Here is a 20,910-nt window from a genome sequence, read left to right as displayed (position 1 = left end):
CACACTGCTAACATTAGTAGTGTGGAATATGCAAAAAAAGGGATATGAGATGGTTTACTGTATGTAAACCATGTCTCATATGTCGGGTTTGAGACGGAGATAGGAAAAGCCAGCAATTGAATTACTGGCTTTTAAGCTATCCAGCGCTGTATGATATATATATTATATATATATATATATATTTACGATTTTTTGAGCCCATGGATCCATTGTATGTCCGTATGTCGGTTTTGCAAGCCTGCGAGAAAATCTCGCAGTACGGATGCTATTCGGATTACATACGGAGGATGCCATGCGCAAAATACACTGACACACCCTGCCTATGGATGACATACAGATGACTATTTTGGGGACTTTTCTGCGTATTACGGTCGTAAATAACGGACCGTATTTTTATATGCGGAGTGTGAGGCCGGTCTAAGACTGTAAAGGTACCTTCACACTCAGCAACGCTGCAGCGATACCGACAACGATGTCGATCGCTGCAGCGTCGCTGTTTGGTCGCTGGAGAGCTGTCACACAGACCGCTCTACAGCGACCAACGGTCCCGAGGTCCCCGGGTGACCAGGGTAAACATCGGGTTACTAAGCGCAGGGCAACGCTTAGTAACCCGGTGTTTACCCTGGTTACCAGCGTAAAAGTAAAAAAAACAAACACTACATACTTACCTACCGCTGTCTGTCCCCGGCGCTCTGCTTCTCTGCACTCCACTGGCTGTGAGCACAGCGGCCGGAAAGCAGAGCGGTGACGTCACCGCTCTGCTTTCCGGCTGACCGACGCTCACAGCCAGTGCAGGAGGAGTGCAGAGAAGCACAGCGCCGGGGACAGACAGCGGTAGGTAAGTATGTAGTGTTTGTTTTTTTTACTTTTACGCTGGTAACCAGGGTAAACACCGGGTTACTAAGCGCGGCCCTGCGCTTAGTAACCCGATGTTTACCCTGGTTACCAGTGAAGACATCGCCGGATCGGTGTCACACACGCCGATCCAGCGATGTCTGCAGGGAGTCCAGCGACGAAATAAAGTTCTGGACTTTCCTCAGCGACCAACGATCTCCCAGCAGGGGCCTGATCGTTGGTCGCTGTCACACAGAACGATTTCCTTAACGATATCGTTGCTACGTCACAAAAAGCAACGATATCGTTAACGATATCGTTATGTGTGAAGGTACCTTAAGACACTGACAGCCAAAATGTGCACCATCAAAACCTCATTGTGGAAACTTAACCTAAGGCTACGTTATCTGCAGTGAAGCTATGCTAGGTATAAAATGCAAATCTTTTACTAAAACGCTCCAATTTTTAACTAATGAGCCTCACCGAGACCTCACTTACCTGAGCTGGTGTTGCAACAGATTTGCACTTTGGTTCAGGGCAGTTTAGTGCATGAACTTGTCCGTCCTTAATCTGTATTTCAAAGTAGTCTTTGAGACAGCAGTTACAGTACACATGCTGGCAGTCCTTAAAGTGGGTGCACTCACTGCCCAGCTTCTCCATAAAACAGATATTGCATAAGAACGGTTTGCTCTCAAAAACCTTCTTCTCCTGAGCTTCATTGAAGACCAAGATGCACTTGACCAGGGCAGACACTGACTGCACGTCCTGTATGGCCCGTTTATCAAATGATCCTCTTTCCAATAAGACCCCATCTGTAGGGGTCTTTTCAGGGGGTTCCATACGGTTCTGTAAGCCATTGCTAGACAGCTCAATTTCATATGGAGATTTTATGTTCAAGAAATCAAGAGTCTCTTCCTTCAGAAACTGAATCCATGGGAACAAGACAACACATCCACTGTTCTCCTCCCATAGATCATCTAAATGCTGACATAACAGAGTGAGCTGAAATAATAAAAATCAAAATTTGGATTAAAATAAGCATAATAAGTACAAATATAATATTAAATTAAGAATACTTGGGGCATGTACACTTATGTAGTTAACTCAATATGAATTTTCATTCTCATGGGTAAAAATAGGTATAGAAAGGCCTACCTCCTCAGTCTAGCTATGGCTGGCACAATGATACAGCTACCTGTATTCCTACATCCTATATGGTGCACCCTACACTAAAATGATAGTATGAGTAAATGTGTCCAATTGGGTTTGAGAGATTATTTTTTTAATTGAATACCAATGAAGCATTAAAGAATAAAAACTAAAGATGCCTGTCCTAGACTATTTATAATGGGACGCCAACGTTTGTGCCTAGTTGTACAGCTATCATCCCTATCCTTGTTTTATCATCATTGCTGCTGGTGGCGCACTGTTTCCAGACCTTGAAACATACTGGACTGACCTCAATTATTATATAAACTCCGCTAGCTCTAACCTTATTGATTTTTCTATAATGCACTGGAAATTTCTTTTGCTGGTCATCAAAGAAGTAAATTGTAAAGTCCCAGCAATGAGTTGCTATATGCAACAGGACAAGCCTCAGCATCTGGCAAACTGCAGATGCCAAGGTATGGAGACCTTCAGAAAACCATAAAAATATGGGTAAACATGTTCTTTGCTTATCGAGCAAAGGGTGCTATAGTCAATGGACTTATTTTGAGATTTTTACCCAAATGATTTCTGTATCCTTGGCTGGTAGATTCAAACCAATTTCTAATTGTGTTGTTTATATAAAACTTTAGAGAATGAAGTCTTCGCTACTTGGACTTCACTTACTCATTTAAATGCACAGTTTTAAGAGAAAGTGACCTTCAAGTGCAGTGGCACACAAACAGAAGGCCCCTGTGAAAGAACAGTAAATGGGTCCCTCTTTGTGTCTGTGACAAAACTTGCTTGTAGATTTGAAGGTGGTCATGGGCCCCCTTAACACTTGGGCCCTTGTGCAACTGCACACACTGCACCATTGATATGTCTGCCACTGCACAAGTGGATATACAAGTATCCTCATGATCTGTGTGAAGTCAATCCAATGTTGATACACTCCTCAACATTGAAAATTGCAAGACTCAGAAGGGAAATTTGTGGAATTATGGAAATCACAGAATCAATAGATATGTTAACGATATATGAAAAAGATTAAACAATGGAAACAAAATGTTCAAAATATCTTGATTTATTTAGTATCGAGTATGAGCACTACAAGGAGAAATACACACACTTATAAGCCTAGGCATTCTATCAATGAGGATATAGTGGCCTGCGAAATGTTATATTAGACTCAATGTAATTGTCAAATCATCAAGATCCGCAGCTGACAGCTCCTTTTGCAACTGCCAATCAATAACATCCCAAATGTGCTTGATGTGAGACAAGTCTGGATACCCTGCAGGCTAAGTTAACACAGGTTTCACAACCTGCTCACGGTAGCACTAGAAACATGCGGCCTGGCATTGTCATTGTGAGAAACAGTTCCTGGAACACTTTGGTGAAGTGGCTTTACCACTGGTTCTACAACCAATTCAATGTAACGTTGAGCTGTTAGTGTAGCTGGAATGAAGACTAAAGGGATGGAGGCTGGAATGGCGATCTATCCTCTACAGAGGTGAGTCCTGCTTTTGTTTTGAACAAAATGATTGCTCGTGAGAATCTGGAGACCATGTGGGCAATCCCATTAATAGGCCTTCACAAGTGAACATGAAAGCGCCTCAAGAGCCGTTTTTGTCAAAGCAACAATGTCAACCCACGTGTGCTCATGCTCGTGCACGTGTGCTCGTGCTACTGCAAGCAGTTTCTGGGACCTAAATGTGCTACCATAGTGTCACGAGTATGTCAGAAGCTAAAGACAGTCGCGCTGCATCTAGCTGCAGAAGATCTCTGTGTTGCCTTTGCAGACACCTTCTTAACCCTTCTGACTCTTTGACCAAGTGGCAATCTTTCTCCAGCTCTAATTGACACATCTGGACCAGGGTGTTAATAGACTCCCAGACTGCTGCTGGGAATCGCCGGTGATACTTCAATTTCCCCCTGTTGAAGCTTGGAGCTTTAGCAGTCAGCTATCTTCCTCTTTGGTGTTTGGAGGACATCTGTGTTACATCTCTGAGTCTACTCAAAATAAGAGTTCCCCTTGTTTGTCTATCCCATCTATCTTTAGTTGTAGTGGGATCAACTAGTGTTTATCCCGTCCTTCCCTTAAGCATATAACTAACATGTATATACATCTAGTGATTTTCATAAAACCATGAATTCTCTTCTTTGTAGTTGCAATTTTAATGTTGAGGAGTGTGTATAACTAGGATTATCTTCTAGTATCCTTGCCCACAATTGCACTATTTTATGCATTTAATGGATTCAAATTGAAGGAAGGAGTTAAGCTAAACTATTATTATTTCCATAATTTTCCCTTTTAACTTCTTTTTTTTGTCAAAACTCTCTAGTTTGGCAGTAATAGGTCACTTAGTATTTTTTTTTTCATGGCAAAATGGCACATAAAAAAGCAGCTGGTTTAGTAAAAAAGCAAAACCTCGTGTGGTGAGGCTTATGTAAAATTAAAAAAGTATTGCCTTCTACATGTATGAATGAACGAGCAAAAAAATCGTTTGAAGAAGTGCATAATAAAAATGTCATTGTGGGTATGCATGTGTTATATATTTTTTAAATTCATGGGTATGCGTTTGTACTATGTATATGTGTACACGTCATGTGCAAATGTGTAATGTACTAGCATGTGATGCACCGCCTGAGTCTGAATATTGTAAAAAACTCTTCTGACTGACAACGCAAAGAATATTGGGCGCTGCTGCCATTGTGTGCGCACGGCACAGTGGCAGGCACCAGTGCTCTGAATCCTGTGGTTGGGAGAGGGTGGTGATTTCCAAGAGCGGATCTATTATATCACTATGTAACAGAAGTGTGCGATTACTTATCCATTTATTAAATGATTATTTTATTGCTTTATTATAATAAGTTATGACATAATGGTGGAGGGGGTTAATCTGTGATTGTAAACTGGGGGTGAATGATTTCTTATTATGTTATTGGGAGATAGTAGGGCAGCACTACATAATTCAGCTGCATGTACACAAGTAATATGAGCCCCACATGTCAGCGGCTGATATCATCATTGTAGGGGTTCATGTAAAAAGGTTGTCTCCGGTAAATGTAAAGTTGCCAAGGGACTTGAATTTCTCAAAAATACCAAAGTCAGTGATACACATCTACTGGATTCAGCCGGCACTTGCAGTGATGCCATCACCATTCACCAGCCAGCAAATGAATTAATTCACCAGCAGATCTCATGTGATTTGAACAGCAGAAAAATATGTTTTGTGTGATCTAATAGAGAGTATATAACATTTTTTGGGCATATAAAAAGTTACAAATAATGGGGTATGCCATGTCTGTGTGACTATTTTTCTCCCAACAATCCGAGTTCTTTTTTTTTTTAAAGTGAATTTTGGATGTATTTCTTCTATAGAAACTCTGCTTACAAGAGGCCTAAGAGACCACCCCTTCATATAAACAGCCTGTTAGTATAATAAATGAAAAGTAACCTGTCTTGGTGAAAGCCACTTGCAGCTTAGTGTAAAGTTCGGGGGCGCAGTGGATGGGTAATCTGGGGGAAGTTCAAAGTTCAGCACAATGGGTGGCAGAAAGGACACAGCGTTTTCAAAGTTGTCCACAAGAGAGTTTGTTGCACTGTTGCCTGCAGAAAATATAAGAACAAAATAATTTTTAGCATTTAAATTATAGAATATATGACAGAATATTTCATTCATTTTCTTAAATATAATCTATATGGCTTATGCAAAACAAAGATGTATACTTATTTAGGTAACAAAACATCCTCTTTTAGGCTATGTTCACACGTCGCTTTTTTGCTGTGCTCTCTTGGCAGTAAAGAAGCTGCTTACCATTAGCAGGTTTTGCTGTGCATTTTTTTGCTCCTTTTTGTTGTCTCTTGTGCATGCTGATAAAGTTTAGTGCCCCCCCCTAAAAAATATTATGCAAAGTCCTTAGGTTTTTGCACAAAAAACGCAGAAAACCCTGATACCTGCATTTTTGGCTTAGTTTTTGCACTTATTCATTGTTTTCTATAGGTAACAAAATGTTGCAAATATGCTGAAAGAAGTGGCATGATGAAGTTTTCCAATTCAGTCAAAACCAATGTGTGTGCATGAGATTTTGGAAATCTCATATCTTTTGCTGGTGCTGTAAAACACAGCTTAAAATTGGCATAAAAAATGCAGCAGAAACACAACGTGTGAACATAGCCTTAAATTATACAACCATCACACATCTGATGGTGCACTTATCAATACTTAGTGTAATGCAGCAGTAGCACACTTGTGCAGTGACCCACAAAGTTCCAACACAAAATCTCTTTAATGTGTTACTTCACGGCATTAAATGTCCAATTCACACACAAGCGCATATAATATTAGTGTCCATTTCACAGCACTACATATTACATGGCATTATTTAGACTACAGTCACTAAACACGCTGGACCTCCCTTTGACCAGTTACCGTGGGCGACTGCACTTCCATGTTAATGTCTCTTTACTCACAGCACAACACAGTCCATGATATCCTCCGGATCGAACCCGGGAACCATATCTTCCTTTAACCAGTTGACGTGGGCGTCTGCACCGCTGTGTACACTGTGAGTCCCAGACCTTTCAGCTGCCTTGACTGTTCTGCTCCGCTTGCTTGTGTCACTTCACACACAGCCAGCGCTCCGCAGTGCCTCCTGCTCTGCACTCGCCAAACACCAGTCTCACACTAACATTACACCTGACACTGACACCCAAAACCCTTTACTGCGGGGCTTTTACCAAAGAAACCTGTAGCCTTCAGCCACATGGAAAACCCAGGCCTGAAATTAAACAAACTGCACGACTACCATCCTGCAATCTGTTTCACAACACAATATCCCAGAGCAGGTTTCCCTACATCTGCCTTGGACACTAGCATGTCCAAGACTAACACTTTCATTTTTTTCTAGTCTGTATTGCAGCCACCTCCCGTGACTGCTATGCACTCCTATGGCCTTCATCTGTCTCCATGCACAACCTGGGGAGAACACACAGTGACCCCTACCTGTAACATCGGTCACTGCCTCACATTAGTTACTATTTTTATACTCTTCGTTTCAATACACATGTCAAATCTTAGTTAATAATAATCTTTATTTTCATATAGCGCTAACATATTCCGCAGCGCTTTACAGACATTATCATTGCTGTCCCTAATGGGGCTCACAATCTAAATTCCCTATCAGTATGTCTTTGGAATGTGGGAGGAAACCGGAGAACCCAGAGGAAACCCACGCAAACACGGAGAGAACATACAAACTCTTTGCAGATGTTGTCCTTGGTGGAATTTGAACCCAGGACTCCAGCACTGCAAGGTTGCTGTGCTAACCACTGCGCCTAGTTACATGTTATTTAGTAAACTCAATAAATGATATCAGTAGGTGCGTATAATGCACGCCAGCTGTCTCTGTAATCATTAGCACCAGGCACGCGATACACGTACTTTCGTCCTAACATGTGGATGCAAAAGCAACACTTCAAAGAGAATAATTCTCGTCTACAGGAGTAAGTGCTGGCTAGGGTTATGCAACATGAGGAACCTAGTGGCTGGCATAAAGTATTGTCAGAGTCATATCAAACGTAGTGACAATAGTGTCATTGTGAGTGATATAAGAGGCATTGTGAGTGATATATACGAGGCATTGAGTGATATGAGGCATTGTGAATGATATAAGTGCCATTGTGAGTGATATATGAGGCATTGTGAGTGATATAAGAGGCATTGTGAGTTATATATGAGCTATTGTGAGTAATATAAGTGCCATTGTGAGTGATATAAGAGGCATTGTGAGACATATAAGAGGCATTGTGAGACATATAAGAGGCATTATGAGTGATATATGAGGTATAGTGAGTGATATAAGTGGCATTGTGAGTGATATGTATGAGGCATTGTGAATGATATAAGTGCCATTGTGAGTGATATATGAGGCATTGTGAGTGATATTAGAGGCATTGTGAGACATATAAGTGCCATTGTGAGTGATATAAGTGGCATTGTGAGTGATATACGAGGCATTGTGAGTGATATAAGTGGCATTGTGAGTGATATACAAGGCATTGTGAGTGATATAAGAGGCATTGTGAGTGATATAAGTGGCACTGTGAGTGATATATGAGGTATAGTGAGTGATATAAGTGGCATGTGAGTGATATATACGAGGCATTGCGAGTGATGTAAGTAGCATTGTGAGACATACAAGAGGCATTGTGAGTGATATAAGTGGCATTGTGAGTGATATACGAGGCATTGTGAGTGATATATACGAGGCATTGCGAGTGATGTAAGTAGCATTGTGAGACATACAAGAGGCATTGTGAGACATATAAGAGGCATTGTGAGTGATATAAGAGGCATTGTGAGTGATATAAGTGGCATTGTGAGTGATATAAGAGGCATTGTGAGTGATATAAGTGGCACTGTGAATTACATATGAGGTATAGTGAGTGATATTAGAGGCATTGTGAGTGATATTAGAGGCATTGTGAGTGATATAAGTGGCAATGTGAGTGATATACGAGGCAGTGTGAGTGATATAAGTGGCATTGTGAGTGATATTAGAGGCATTGTGAGTGATATTAGTGGCATTGTGAGTGATATTAGAGGCATTGTGAGTGATATTAGAGGCATTGTGAGTGATATTAGAGGCATTGTGAGTGATATTAGAGGCATTGTGAGTGATATTAGAGGCATTGTGAGTGATATAAGAGGCATTGTGAGTGATATACGAGGCAGTGTGAGTGATATAAGTGGCATTGTGAGTGATATTAGAGGCATTGTGAGTGATATTAGAGGCATTGTGAGTGATATAAGAGGCATTGTGAGTGATATACGAGGCAGTGTGAGTGATATAAGTGGCATTGTGAGTGATATTAGAGGCATTGTGAGTGATATTAGAAGCAGTGTGAGTGATGTAAGTGGAATTGTGAGTGACATAAGTGGCATTGTGAGTGATATTAGAGGCATTGTGAGTGATATTAGAGACAATGTGAGTGATATTAGAGGCATTGTGAGTGATATTAGAGGCATTGTGAGTGATATTAGAGACAATGTGAGTGATATTAGTGGCATTGTGAGTGATATTAGAGGCATTGTGAGTGATATTAGAGACAATGTGAGTGATATTAGAGGCATTGTGAGTGATATTAGAGGCATTGTGAGTGATATTAGAGACATTGTGAGTGATATTAGAGACATTGTGAGTGATATTAGAGGCATTGTGAGTGATATTAGAGGCATTGTGAGTGATATTAGAGGCATTGTGAGTGATATAAGTGGCATTGTGAGTGATATTAGAGGCATTGTGAGTGATATAAGTGGCATTGTGAGTGATATATGAGGCATTGTGAGTGATATTAGAGGCATTGTGAGTGATATTAGAGGCATTGTGAGTGATATAAGTGGAATTGTGAGTGATATTAGAGGCATTGTGAGTGATATAAGTGGCATTGTGAGTGATATATGAGGCATTGTGAGTGATATTAGAGGCATTGTGAGTGATATTAGTGGCATTGTGAGTGATATTAGAGGCATTGTGAGTGATATTAGAGGCATTGTGAGTGATATAAGTGGCATTGTGAGTGATATTAGAGGCATTGTGAGTGATATTAGAGACATTGTGAATGATATTAGAGGCATTGTGAGTGATATTAGTGGCATTGTGAGTGATATTAGAGGCATTGTGAGTGATATAAGTGGCATTGTGAGTGATATTAGAGGCATTGTGAGTGATATAAGTGGCATTGTGAGTGATATTAGAGACATTGTGAGTGATATTAGTGGCATTGTGAGTGATATTAGAGACATTGTGAGTGATATTAGTGGCATTGTGAGTGATATTAGTGGCATTGTGAGTGATATTAGAGGCATTGTGAGTGATATTAGAGGCATTGTGAGTGATATTAGAGGCATTGTGAGTGATATTAGAGACATTGTGAGTGATATTAGAGGCATTGTGAGTGATATTAGAGGCATTGTGAGTGATATTAGAGACATTGTGAATGATATTAGAGGCATTGTGAGTGATATTAGTGGCATTGTGAGTGATATTAGAGGCATTGTGAGTGATATAAGTGGCATTGTGAGTGATATTAGAGGCATTGTGAGTGATATAAGTGGCATTGTGAGTGATATTAGAGACATTGTGAGTGATATTAGTGGCATTGTGAGTGATATTAGAGACATTGTGAGTGATATAAGTGGCATTGTGAGTGATATTAGAGACATTGTGAGTGATATTAGTGGCATTGTGAGTGATATTAGTGGCATTGTGAGTGATATTAGAGGCATTGTGAGTGATATTAGAGGCATTGTGAGTGATATTAGAGGCATTGTGAGTGATATTAGAGACATTGTGAGTGATATTAGAGGCATTGTGAGTGATATTAGAGGCATTGTGAGTGATATTAGAGGCATTGTGAGTGATATTAGTGGCATTGTGAGTGATATTAGAGACATTGTGAGTGATATTAGTGGCATTGTGAGTGATATTAGTGGCATTGTGAGTGATATTAGAGGCATTGTGAGTGATATTAGAGGCATTGTGAGTGATATTAGAGGCATTGTGAGTGATATAAGTGGCATTGTGAGTGATATTAGAGACATTGTGAGTGATATAAGTGGCATTGTGAGTGATATTAGAGACATTGTGAGTGATATTAGTGGCATTGTGAGTGATATTAGTGGCATTGTGAGTGATATTAGAGGCATTGTGAGTGATATTAGTGGCATTGTGAGTGATATTAGAGGCATTGTGAGTGATATTAGAGACAATGTGAGTGATATTAGAGGCATTGTGAGTGATATTAGAGACATTGTGAGTGATATTAGAGGCATTGTGAGTGATATTAGAGGCATTGTGAGTGATATTAGAGGCATTGTGAGTGATATTAGTGGCATTGTGAGTGATATTAGAGGCATTGTGAGTGATATTAGAGGCATTGTGAGTGATATTAGAGGCATTGTGAGTGATATTAGAGGCATTGTGAGTGATATTAGAGGCATTGTGAGTGATATTAGAGACAATGTGAGTGATATTAGAGGCATTGTGAGTGATATTAGAGGCATTGTGAGTGATATTAGAGACAATGTGAGTGATATTAGAGGCATTGTGAGTGATATTAGAGGCATTGTGAGTGGTATTAGAGGCATTGTGAGTGATATTAGAGACATTGTGAGTGATATTAGAGGCATTGTGAGTGATATTAGAGACATTGTGAGTGATATTAGAGACATTGTGAGTGATATTAGAGACATTGTGAGTGATATTAGAGGCATTGTGAGTGATATTAGTGGCATTGTGAGTGATATTAGAGGCATTGTGAGTGATATTAGAGGCATTGTGAGTGATATTAGTGGCATTGTGAGTGATATTAGAGGCATTGTGAGTGATATTAGTGGCATTGTGAGTGGTATTAGAGGCATTGTGAGTGATATTAGTGGCATTGTGAGTGATATTAGAGACATTGTGAGTGATATTAGAGGCATTGTGAGTGATATTAGTGGCATTGTGAGTGATATTAGAGGCATTGTGAGTGATATTAGTGGCATTGTGAGTGGTATTAGAGGCATTGTGAGTGATATTAGAGGCATTGTGAGTGATATTAGAGACATTGTGAGTGATATTAGAGACATTGTGAGTGATATTAGAGGCATTGTGAGTGATATTAGAGGCATTGTGAGTGATATTAGAGACATTGTGAGTGATATTAGAGGCATTGTGAGTGATATTAGAGGCATTGTGAGTGATATTAGAGACATTGTGAGTGGTATTAGAGGCATTGTGAGTGATATTAGAGGCATTGTGAGTGATATTAGAGACATTGTGAGTGATATTAGAGGCATTGTGAGTGGTATTAGAGGCATTGTGAGTGATATTAGAGACATTGTGAGTGATATTAGAGGCATTGTGAGTGATATTAGTGGCATTGTGAGTGATATTAGAGACATTGTGAGTGGTATTAGAGGCATTGTGAGTGATATTAGAGGCATTGTGAGTGATATTAGAGGCATTGTGAGTGATATTAGAGGCATTGTGAGTGATATTAGAGGCATTGTGAGTGATATTAGAGACATTGTGAGTGGTATTAGAGGCATTGTGAGTGATATTAGAGGCATTGTGAGTGATATTAGAGACATTGTGAGTGATATTAGAGGCATTGTGAGTGGTATTAGAGGCATTGTGAGTGATATTAGAGACATTGTGAGTGATATTAGAGGCATTGTGAGTGATATTAGTGGCATTGTGAGTGATATTAGAGACATTGTGAGTGGTATTAGAGGCATTGTGAGTGATATTAGAGGCATTGTGAGTGATATTAGAGGCATTGTGAGTGATATTAGAGGCATTGTGAGTGATATTAGAGGCATTGTGAGTGATATTAGAGGCATTGTGAGTGATATTAGTGGCATTGTGAGTGATATTAGAGGCATTGTGAGTGATATTAGTGGCATTGTGAGTGGTATTAGAGGCATTGTGAGTGATATTAGAGGCATTGTGAGTGATATTAGAGACATTGTGAGTGATATTAGAGACATTGTGAGTGATATTAGAGGCATTGTGAGTGATATTAGAGGCATTGTGAGTGATATTAGAGACATTGTGAGTGATATTAGAGACATTGTGAGTGATATTAGAGACATTGTGAGTGGTATTAGAGGCATTGTGAGTGATATTAGAGGCATTGTGAGTGATATTAGAGACATTGTGAGTGATATTAGAGGCATTGTGAGTGGTATTAGAGGCATTGTGAGTGATATTAGAGACATTGTGAGTGATATTAGAGGCATTGTGAGTGATATTAGTGGCATTGTGAGTGATATTAGAGACATTGTGAGTGGTATTAGAGGCATTGTGAGTGATATTAGAGGCATTGTGAGTGATATTAGAGGCATTGTGAGTGATATTAGAGGCATTGTGAGTGATATTAGAGGCATTGTGAGTGATATTAGTGGCATTGTGAGTGATATTAGAGACATTGTGAGTGATATTAGAGACATTGTGAGTGGTATTAGAGGCATTGTGAGTGATATTAGAGGCATTGTGAGTGATATTAGAGGCATTGTGAGTGATATTAGTGGCATTGTGAGTGATATTAGAGACATTGTGAGTGATATTAGTGGCATTGTGAGTGATATTAGTGGCATTGTGAGTGATATTAGAGACATTGTGAGTGGTATTAGAGGCATTGTGAGTGATATTAGTGGCATTGTGAGTGATATTAGAGACATTGTGAGTGATATTAGAGGCATTGTGAGTGATATTAGTGGCATTGTGAGTGATATTAGAGACATTGTGAGTGGTATTAGAGGCATTGTGAGTGATATTAGAGGCATTGTGAGTGATATTAGAGGCATTGTGAGTGATATTAGAGGCATTGTGAGTGATATTAGAGACATTGTGAGTGATATTAGAGGCATTGTGAGTGATATTAGAGGCATTGTGAGTGATATTAGAGGCATTGTGAGTGATATTAGAGACATTGTGAGTGATATTAGAGGCATTGTGAGTGATATTAGAGGCATTGTGAGTGATATTAGAGGCATTGTGAGTGATATTAGAGGCATTGTGAGTGATATTAGAGACATTGTGAGTGATATTAGAGACATTGTGAGTGATATTAGAGACATTGTGAGTGATATTAGAGGCATTGTGAGTGATATTAGAGGCATTGTGAGTGATATTAGAGGCATTGTGAGTGATATTAGAGACATTGTGAGTGATATTAGAGACATTGTGAGTGGTATTAGAGGCATTGTGAGTGATATTAGAGGCATTGTGAGTGATATTAGAGACATTGTGAGTGATATTAGAGGCATTGTGAGTGGTATTAGAGGCATTGTGAGTGATATTAGAGACATTGTGAGTGATATTAGAGGCATTGTGAGTGATATTAGTGGCATTGTGAGTGATATTAGAGGCATTGTGAGTGATATTAGAGACATTGTGAGTGATATTAGAGACATTGTGAGTGGTATTAGAGGCATTGTGAGTGATATTAGAGGCATTGTGAGTGATATTAGAGACATTGTGAGTGGTATTAGAGGCATTGTGAGTGATATTAGAGGCATTGTGAGTGATATTAGAGGCATTGTGAGTGATATTAGAGACATTGTGAGTGATATTAGAGGCATTGTGAGTGATATTAGAGGCATTGTGAGTGATATTAGAGGCATTGTGAGTGATATTAGAGACATTGTGAGTGGTATTAGAGGCATTGTGAGTGATATTAGAGGCATTGTGAGTGATATTAGAGACATTGTGAGTGATATTAGAGGCATTGTGAGTGGTATTAGAGGCATTGTGAGTGATATTAGAGACATTGTGAGTGATATTAGAGGCATTGTGAGTGATATTAGTGGCATTGTGAGTGATATTAGAGACATTGTGAGTGGTATTAGAGGCATTGTGAGTGATATTAGAGGCATTGTGAGTGATATTAGAGGCATTGTGAGTGATATTAGAGGCATTGTGAGTGATATTAGAGGCATTGTGAGTGATATTAGAGGCATTGTGAGTGATATTAGTGGCATTGTGAGTGATATTAGAGGCATTGTGAGTGATATTAGTGGCATTGTGAGTGGTATTAGAGGCATTGTGAGTGATATTAGAGGCATTGTGAGTGATATTAGAGACATTGTGAGTGATATTAGAGACATTGTGAGTGATATTAGAGGCATTGTGAGTGATATTAGAGGCATTGTGAGTGATATTAGAGACATTGTGAGTGATATTAGAGACATTGTGAGTGATATTAGAGACATTGTGAGTGGTATTAGAGGCATTGTGAGTGATATTAGAGGCATTGTGAGTGATATTAGAGACATTGTGAGTGATATTAGAGGCATTGTGAGTGGTATTAGAGGCATTGTGAGTGATATTAGAGACATTGTGAGTGATATTAGAGGCATTGTGAGTGATATTAGTGGCATTGTGAGTGATATTAGAGACATTGTGAGTGGTATTAGAGGCATTGTGAGTGATATTAGAGGCATTGTGAGTGATATTAGAGGCATTGTGAGTGATATTAGAGGCATTGTGAGTGATATTAGAGGCATTGTGAGTGATATTAGTGGCATTGTGAGTGATATTAGAGACATTGTGAGTGATATTAGAGACATTGTGAGTGGTATTAGAGGCATTGTGAGTGATATTAGAGGCATTGTGAGTGATATTAGAGGCATTGTGAGTGATATTAGTGGCATTGTGAGTGATATTAGAGACATTGTGAGTGATATTAGTGGCATTGTGAGTGATATTAGTGGCATTGTGAGTGATATTAGAGACATTGTGAGTGGTATTAGAGGCATTGTGAGTGATATTAGTGGCATTGTGAGTGATATTAGAGACATTGTGAGTGATATTAGAGGCATTGTGAGTGATATTAGTGGCATTGTGAGTGATATTAGAGACATTGTGAGTGGTATTAGAGGCATTGTGAGTGATATTAGAGGCATTGTGAGTGATATTAGAGGCATTGTGAGTGATATTAGAGGCATTGTGAGTGATATTAGAGACATTGTGAGTGATATTAGAGGCATTGTGAGTGATATTAGAGGCATTGTGAGTGATATTAGAGGCATTGTGAGTGATATTAGAGACATTGTGAGTGATATTAGAGGCATTGTGAGTGATATTAGAGGCATTGTGAGTGATATTAGAGGCATTGTGAGTGATATTAGAGGCATTGTGAGTGATATTAGAGACATTGTGAGTGATATTAGAGACATTGTGAGTGATATTAGAGACATTGTGAGTGATATTAGAGGCATTGTGAGTGATATTAGAGGCATTGTGAGTGATATTAGAGGCATTGTGAGTGATATTAGAGACATTGTGAGTGATATTAGAGGCATTGTGAGTGATATTAGAGGCATTGTGAGTGATATTAGAGGCATTGTGAGTGATATTAGTGGCATTGTGAGTGATATTAGAGACAATGTGAATGATATAAGTGACATTGTGGTACAGTAGATCTGTTGCAGATCATTGAAGGTATTGGGAAAGTTGGGAGCAAAGAAGATATGAACACCTTCAGGTATTTTAGTATTTATTTGTATTTTTGGCTTAACTCTATTTTTCTAATTGCCGAATGTTTGAGTGACTTTATTCTAACAGTTTAACGTGTATGGGGCCTTCTGAATCGCCCTGTACAGATGGTGTCAGGGGAGAAAATGACGAGCACATTGGATTACAAATGGCGGATCCCATGCCTTTTGGTGGAGTCTAGCAGCTACCCTCTCGATGAACACAGGAGCGATCAGCCAAGCATTCCTGTGTATGGGAAAAGCTAACTAACGACCAAACAATCATTTGGCTGATAGATATGGAATGTTTTTCGAAGGGGTCTTGACTGAGAATCCGTTAGCGAGCTTGTTCAGAACAAAGAGTTTACAACTCAGTGCTGCCGAATTATTTCACTACCAGGATTTCATTGCTCTAATTGCAGACTTTACATGAAAAGTTATTTCACATTTCTTACTCACTTTTTATATATACTAAAAATTCTGATGGTATCTCTAGACATATTTGAATATGCCCTTCAGGAGCAGCGTCGATCCTCCTAAATTCATCTTCAGGGTATATACTGGCAAGGGCTAATAGTTCATCCTCTTGTGCCTCTCGGTCTTCTCTTGACATTGGTTATCTGTTGCAATAAAAAAAAACAACATATTTCTATAATAAAAAATACATTTGTAATAGATTTTATTAAGGCCCCGCACTGTGCATAATGCATAACACAGTGCGGGCGGGGATTCCAAAGGTGGCTGGCCGCAATGCCCGCGCAGGCGCAGTCTGCAAGCCTGGCTGGGACGTCAGATGGCCAGAGCTTACTGCGTCTGCGCAGCACGGCAGTACACTGCGCAGGCGCCGGTTTTGAAACGTACACAGCGCTGAGGGGGCGGCGCCGAAAGCGCAGGAAGATTGGAGTGACGGCAGAGGAGCGGTTAGAGCTGGGGAGTGAGGACCCGCCTCCCTGGCTAGAGACAGGAATTGTGGCTAAGTATAAAAACGCTTTATTTGGGGTATACTTGAACCTAAAACTAAAAGAGCCACCTTGTTAGAATGCAGCATTACTGCTGCACAAGGTGGCTCGTTTAGTTTATAACGGCTGGAGGGGGGTGACAGTGGCCCTTTAAAGGGGATTTTCACCAGTTTGATACTAATGGGATAGGTCATCAATATCAGATCAGTGAGTGTCTACCATCTGGCAACCCCACTGGCACTTCAAACAGCTAATGTGTGTGGATGTTTGGTGTGGGGTCACTCACCAATCTGATATTGGTAACCGATCTCAATATCAAAATGGTGAAAGATTGTGTAACCTTAGCAGGTTACAGGTATAACATCAGTATGGATGTGCTGTATACAGTTTGTGTACCGCTAACCTTGTTTCAAAATTAAACAGCTACACACGTAAAATAAATGCATTAACCTTGAAATGCTGTTGTTGCAAATTGCTGATAGTAATAGTGTATTAAAATGGAATATTACTAATGATTACATGCTTGCAGTTGTCAATTTCATCCTAAATTTCCAGGAGGAATACCAGAGGAACAGCAAAATGCAGTCTTCTAAGAAAAGATTCTCCAGCATCATTGTTTTATGGGTAATTCAACTATTTCCTGAAACATTGAGATGAGGTGAGTTGGCAGGAAGGTGTTTTAAATCACAAAATATTATCATAAAAAATTACGTAAGATAAAAAAAAAAGCAGAAAAAAATATTAAACCGCATCCTGTTGCTTTCCGACATGTTTTGTCTGAACATGTGCAGAGATGCATATCTGTTATCCTGGCCATTTATCTGGTGCACTATACACACATTTGATACTGGGAATTGTATATTCAATACTTCACTGTATTACATAAGCCTTCAACACGTAATAACCTAAGGAAGTAAAAACCAGTTCCGCATGTTAGTTGCTTAGTAACAGGCGGATAAGACACACACAGTGATCATACAGCTTCAACCTCGGAGATAATGATTTGTAAATTATAACAACCTAATAGCTGTCACAAGTCACATTTTATTACAGCTGTATTAACTCATCTCACAAGTCTCGCCTGTCTAGATCGTTTGCTTTGACATATCAGCCAATTTACATTCTCCTTCCCTAACATAATGCAAAGATTTAAAAAGCAATGAACAACTGAAATGCAAAGTACAAACATCTTACATAACTTTTCATTAATAATTCATCTTTATTTACATAAAATTAAATAAACTATCCATACAGTATAGTCTTCTGCTAATTAGCTACTTACCGTTCTTTATCGCTGCCCCCGTAGATGTCAGATTTTCCTTTAACCTGTTGTCACACAATGTCTTGAAGTGTTCGTGTGTCTCAATAGGGAGGCAGACTGTGAACTGTACAGAAGAGACTTTACGTTAGAGAGCTCGGAACAGCGATCCACAGGGCGAAGCCCAACTAAGAGCACGTGACCAAAGGCTGTCTAAGGCTTAAGGTGACAGTGATATGTATTACTACAGATTACAACAGGACGCGCTTCACTAGCCGTTTTATTGTTGAGACACACATTTAGGAAAAAGACATTATGAAATAGAGAGAGTGGGAATAATTATTCACCCCTACATAGATCCACTTTAGCAACTACAGAATTTTTCGTTCTGAAAATCATGTTTGATTTTCAGCACTTCCCATTTTGTATATTTGCTGTTTCCTTATCCTTAAAGGGTATACAGGTTGGAAAAAGTTGTCACCTATTCACAGGTTAGATAATAATGTCTAGATGGGTGGAGTTCTAACATCTCAGACCCCACCGATCTGAAGAACACGGCACTTTTAGGCTATGTGCACACGTTGTGGACTGATGTGCGGATTATTTCCGCACTGTTTTTGCAAAATCCACAAGTAAACCACACTGCGGATTACCCGCAGATTTGTAGCAGATTTACCGTGGTTTTTGTGCGTTTTTTGTGTGGATTCCACCTGCAGTTTTACACCTGCGGATTCCTATTGAGGAGAAGATGTAAACCGCTACGGAATCCGCACAAAGAATTGACATGCTGCGGAAAAAACACAGCTGCGTTTGCGCACTTTTTTCTGTAGCATGTGCACTGCAGATTTCGTTTTCTATACGTTTACATGGTACTGTACAACGCATGGAAAACAGCTGCAGATCCGCAGAGGCAAATCCGCAACGTGGGCACCTAGCCTTATCCCTATTAGAGTGGAGTGGCCGTGTGCATGCTCGATCACTGCTACATTTATTTGCAATTGCACTGCTGATTTCGCAATCCCATAGCACTACAGGAATGTGCTACATTCTACTAGTGCCCCAATAAAAAGATCAGTGGTAGTTCCTATGAATAGGTGAGAACATCTTCCAACAGGAATACCACTTTAATGCCTTACTCCATTGATTGACAGCTTTGTGTCAACTGTGCATAGGCAGAAAATTGTCAATTAGTGGTATGGGAGGGGTTATACAGAGCTCATGAATATAGAGAACTACATGGCTGCAGGTTTACTTGTCCTTGTACTGATAATCTCCCATTGCTAAAACAGTGAGTTTATCAAAACTATAGCAAGGAGCCCAATAAGCTCGGTTGCCAATCCTCTGTAAATTTACAGACAGTCCAAAAAACTTGGTGATTTTCTCTACCGTGTGTAGCGTCTGGCAGAAAAAAAGCACTATCCGTGATTTTAAATATTCCTGCAGTTTATATGTGCTAAAGAGGCTGCCATTTGCAATTTAAGCATGACCTTATTGAAAGAAGAACGGCAAGAGGATCCAATCACCACGCAGTGCACAATTAGGAAGTCAGCGAGAGGATCCAATCACCGCTAAGCATGCTGGGTCATCATTTACATCTTTTGCCTATGGCAGAAGTAGTGTCGTCCGGCAGCCGTTGGTGAGTATAACTGTGTGTCAAGACACAGCAGGTGCAGGCGTGTACAGCTGGCATACAGCAAGGCATGTCAGACGCAGGCAGGCACGGCAGTTGCAGACAGGTACAGACAGGTATACTAGAACAGGGGACCTGAGAATTAGCAAGCATGCAGAGAAGCAGAGTGAACACATTGCTCAGGCACCTCCCAAAAGGTGGAAGTGCCTTAAATAATGTGTCTCCCAGCCATTGGCTGAAGACACTTTAGGATGGTGCACATTGTCTCTTAAAGAGACCGGGAGCGCACCCTAAGTGCAGTGCCCGCGGTTCTGACAAATGGGCACAGACTCTGGGAGGCTGCAGCAGCAGAAGCATGGGCCGAGGGCTGGGGCCCAAAGGAATGGAGCATGGATGTTCTCCTTGGGCTCCCACTACCTCTACTCAGGAACAAACCCCTTCCAATCCAGAAGAAAAAAGGTTTATCCTCTTACCCTTTTTGTGGCCAGAATATTCTCTACCTCGAAAACATTTTCAGAGCTGAAAGGGGCAGGAGTGGTACCCGGGTCCTTGAAGAAGGAGCTAATGATGATAAGCTTGAGGAGAGATACATGGAATGAATTGGAGATCCGTAAAGAGGCCAGGAGCTTGAGCTTTAGGAAAATGTCATTAATCTGTTTGAGAACCTCAAAAGAACGGATAAAGCGAGGACCCAACCTTTACGAAGGTAGCTTAAAGGGACACTGTCACCTGAATTTGGAGGGAACAATCTTCAGCCATGGAGGCGGGGTTTTTGATTCATCCTTTCCTTACCCGCTGGCTGCATGCTGGCTGCAATATTGGAATGAAGTTCATTCTCTGTCCTCCATAGTACACGCCTGCGCAAGGCAAGATTGCCTTGTGCAGGCATGTACTACGGAGGACAGAGAATGAACTTCAATCCAATATTGCAGCCAGCATGCAGCCAGCGGGTAAGGAAAGGGTGAATCAAAAACCCCCAAACCCCGCCTCCATGGCTGAAGATTGTTCCCTCCAAATTCAGGTGACAGTGTCCCTTTAAGACTGCAAACTTTG

General features: G+C 40.2%; 2 protein-coding genes across 3 annotated transcripts in view; both read right to left on the bottom strand.

Annotated features, from left to right (window-relative positions):
• LOC138675633 (E3 ubiquitin-protein ligase RNF14-like) overlaps positions 1 to 18,320 on the bottom strand; it is a 137,365-nt gene extending 119,045 nt beyond the window's left edge. Inside the window, exon 1 of the mRNA XM_069764035.1 lies at positions 18,252 to 18,320. The gene's annotated coding sequence lies outside the window, so the exon portion shown is untranslated. The remainder of the gene's footprint in view (positions 1 to 18,251) is intronic.
• Positions 1 to 18,388, bottom strand: part of LOC138675634 (E3 ubiquitin-protein ligase RNF14-like) — a 56,319-nt gene extending 37,931 nt beyond the window's left edge. Inside the window, exons 1-4 of one of the 2 annotated variants that reach the window (XM_069764036.1) lie at positions 18,252 to 18,388; positions 16,470 to 16,630; positions 5,442 to 5,593; positions 1,333 to 1,836 (exon numbers count right to left, since the gene is read on the bottom strand). In XM_069764036.1, coding sequence (XP_069620137.1) covers positions 1,333 to 1,836; positions 5,442 to 5,593; positions 16,470 to 16,623 — 810 coding nt within the window. In that variant the 5' untranslated portion in view covers positions 16,624 to 16,630; positions 18,252 to 18,388. Of the gene's footprint in view, positions 1 to 1,332; positions 1,837 to 5,441; positions 5,594 to 16,469; positions 16,631 to 17,488; positions 17,611 to 18,251 lie in introns of those variants that run through there. The other variant, XM_069764037.1, reaches the window with a different exon arrangement.
• Between the last annotated feature and the right edge of the window lie 2,522 nt (positions 18,389 to 20,910).

This window comes from Ranitomeya imitator, chromosome 4 (assembly GCF_032444005.1).
Source record: "Ranitomeya imitator isolate aRanImi1 chromosome 4, aRanImi1.pri, whole genome shotgun sequence".
NCBI lineage: Eukaryota > Metazoa > Chordata > Amphibia > Anura > Dendrobatidae > Ranitomeya > Ranitomeya imitator.
The sequence above is the reverse complement of the archived record's forward strand: the minus strand, read 5'-3'. Positions and strand labels throughout refer to the sequence as shown.